This window comes from Penaeus vannamei, chromosome 4 (assembly GCF_042767895.1).
Source record: "Penaeus vannamei isolate JL-2024 chromosome 4, ASM4276789v1, whole genome shotgun sequence".
Lineage (NCBI taxonomy): Eukaryota > Metazoa > Arthropoda > Malacostraca > Decapoda > Penaeidae > Penaeus > Penaeus vannamei.
Window position 1 is genome coordinate 51,700,860 of NC_091552.1, and position 2,500 is coordinate 51,703,359.

Below are 2,500 nucleotides of genomic sequence, written 5' to 3' on the forward strand. Positions count from 1 at the left end.
TCCCTCTCGCTCCCCTCTCCCTACCTCGCCCTCCTTTCCCATACCTCCCTCATCCCATCTTTCTTCCCTCTCTCCCTCCTCCCCCCTCCCCCTCTCTCTCCCTTCCTCTCTCCCCTCCCCTCCCTGCCTCCCCTCCTCCCTCCCATTCCCCCCTCCCTTCCTCCCTCTCTCCCCTCCCCTTCTACCTCCCTCTTCCCCTCTTTCTTCCCTCCCTCCCCTTCCCCTCTTACTTCCCTCCCTCCCCTTCCCCCCTCTCCTCCCTCTCTCCCCTCCCCTTCTTCCTCCCCCTCTCTCTCTCCCCTCCTTCTCTCCCTCCCCTTCCCCCTCCCTTCTTCCTCCCACCTCTCTCTCCCCTTACCGCAGTGGTAAGGTGCTGATCTAGCAATCTTGCGGACCTGCGTTCAATCCCACGCCCGGCCAGTGAGTGGTAACCCCGGCCACTCCTTGCACACAGGGGGAGATTTGGGCAAAATAAAACAGACAGTATGTCACAGCAAAGAATATCCATTGTAACAAACGGAATTAAAACTAAATCTTTAATCTTTAATCCCTTTCCCTCTCTCCCTCTCTCTCCATTCCTCCCTCTCTCCCCTCCCCTCCTTCCTTCCTCTCCCTGCCTCCCATTCCCCCTCCCTTCCTCCCTCTCTCCCCTCCCCTCCTTCCTTCCTCTCCCTGCCTCCCCTTCCCCCTCCCTTCCTCTCTCTCTCCCCTCCCCTTCTACCTCCCTCTACCTCTCTTTCTTCTCTTCCCTTCTTCCTCCCCCCTCTCTCTCCCCTTCCCCTTCCCTTCTTCCTCCATCCTCCTCCCCTTCCCCCTCCCTTCTTCCTCCCATTCCTCTCTCCCACCCCTTCCCCCTCTCTCCCCCTCCCCTACCCCCTCCCTCTTTCCTTCCCCTCTCCTCCCCTTCTTCCCTCTCCTCCCCCTCCCTCTTTCCTTCACCTCCTCCCCCCCCCTCTTTCCTTCACCTCCTCCCCCTCCTCCCCCTCCCTCTCCTTCCCCTCCCCTCCCCCCCTCCTCTAAGTACCAGATACCGCGGTTCGATCGGAGAGAAGTCCCGACCTGCCCCGGACTAAAATTGATCATTCTCCAGGAGGTGCCGGCAGGGCGAGCGGCTCCTTGGCACTGTCGAGAGCGGGAGGACTGAGCGAGAGGGTGGGTGCCAGTGCCAGGAAAGGTGACGGGAGGAAGAACTTTTTGGCTTTGACGGTTTCTTTTTTCGGTAGGGTGTGTTTTGTGTTTGTGTTTTTGTGTTTGTTTGTTTGTGTGTATGTGTTGTTTGTTTGTGTATGTATGTGTTGTTTGCTTGTGTGTATATGTGCGTGTTGCGTCCTTGCTTGTGCACTTATGTGCTTGCATATCTACATATAACTGCATAGGTATACATAAATAATTATTCCATAATTCAGATAAACAAAAAATAATACACGTACATTACAATCAATCACAATAAAAATGTGCATTGCAAGTGAACAAAATAACAACAAAATCAACAATTAACATAAAACAACCTCTAACTAATTTCTAACTCTTATTTCAGCTTCGGACAACGAGAAGGCCATGTGAAAGATGGTTCCCAGCTGGCTTTATCCACTCCTACTGGTGACTTCGTGTTGCACTAACATCCAGGCCAAGAGACTCTATACCTGGCCATGGGAATCCGTTGATAACTGGACCCCGCTTGACCTCTTAAAATGGGGTCATACTGTGGCACCGCGGACCCCGGACTGCTTGGGTAATGTTTAGGGAATATTGGTATATTTTTATCAGTAATTGTTTATTTACATTTTTTTGCCTCTGCCAAGGAGATTAGAGCCGTCTTTGGTAGGTCAACAAAAGCGCAAACACGTTGGTTTTTTCTTCAACACTTGCTGGTAACGCGTTGGTGGGTGTGACGTCATGACTTAGGCCCCGCCCCTTCAATCGTCGTCTAACGAGGTGGGGGAGGATGGGGGATATGAGAAGGGGGGGAGGGGTGGATGAGGAGGTGGGGAAGGAGAAGGGAGTAAGGGGTATAGGGAGGAAAGTCGTAAGAGGGGGGAGGTGGTAGAAGGGGAAGAAGAGGGGTAGCTGGGGGAGGAGAGGGGATAGACAGAGATAGAAACGTAAGAGAGTAGATAGGAAGAGATGGGGAGGGGGGGGGCAAGGGTTTATTGGGGGAGGAGGGGGAGAGGTAGTGGGTTTGGGAAGAGAATGGGAAGTGTGAAATTGGTTTGGATAGGAATAGGGGAGGTGGGGGATAGAGGTAGATAAGGAAAGGGGAAAATGGGAAAGGATAAGGAAGGAAGAGGGGAAGGAATAAAGAGATTTGAGGAAGAAGAGTTAGGGAGAGAGAAAACAAGAAGGAAAGAGATGGGTAGGGAGGAGAAGGGGAGGGGAGGGGAGGGAGGAGAAGGTGGTTAATTAAGAACATAATTTAGGAAGTCACAGGTTCTGAATTGACCAATCATTTTTCTCTCTCTCGTACTTTTATAATGTAAGTATTGTATTTATTTTTAAATGT

At 51.9% G+C, this 2,500-nt stretch overlaps 1 protein-coding gene across 1 annotated transcript in view; it reads left to right on the top strand.

Moving 5' to 3' along the window:
- The first annotated feature begins 1,079 nt into the window (after nt 1–1,079).
- The window catches only part of LOC113817576 (uncharacterized), a 20,164-nt gene continuing 18,743 nt past the window's right edge, over nt 1,080–2,500 (top strand). Inside the window, exons 1-2 of the mRNA XM_070121218.1 lie at nt 1,080–1,219; nt 1,538–1,732. Of these exons, the coding sequence (XP_069977319.1) occupies nt 1,567–1,732 (166 nt within the window). The 5' untranslated portion in view covers nt 1,080–1,219; nt 1,538–1,566. The remainder of the gene's footprint in view (nt 1,220–1,537; nt 1,733–2,500) is intronic.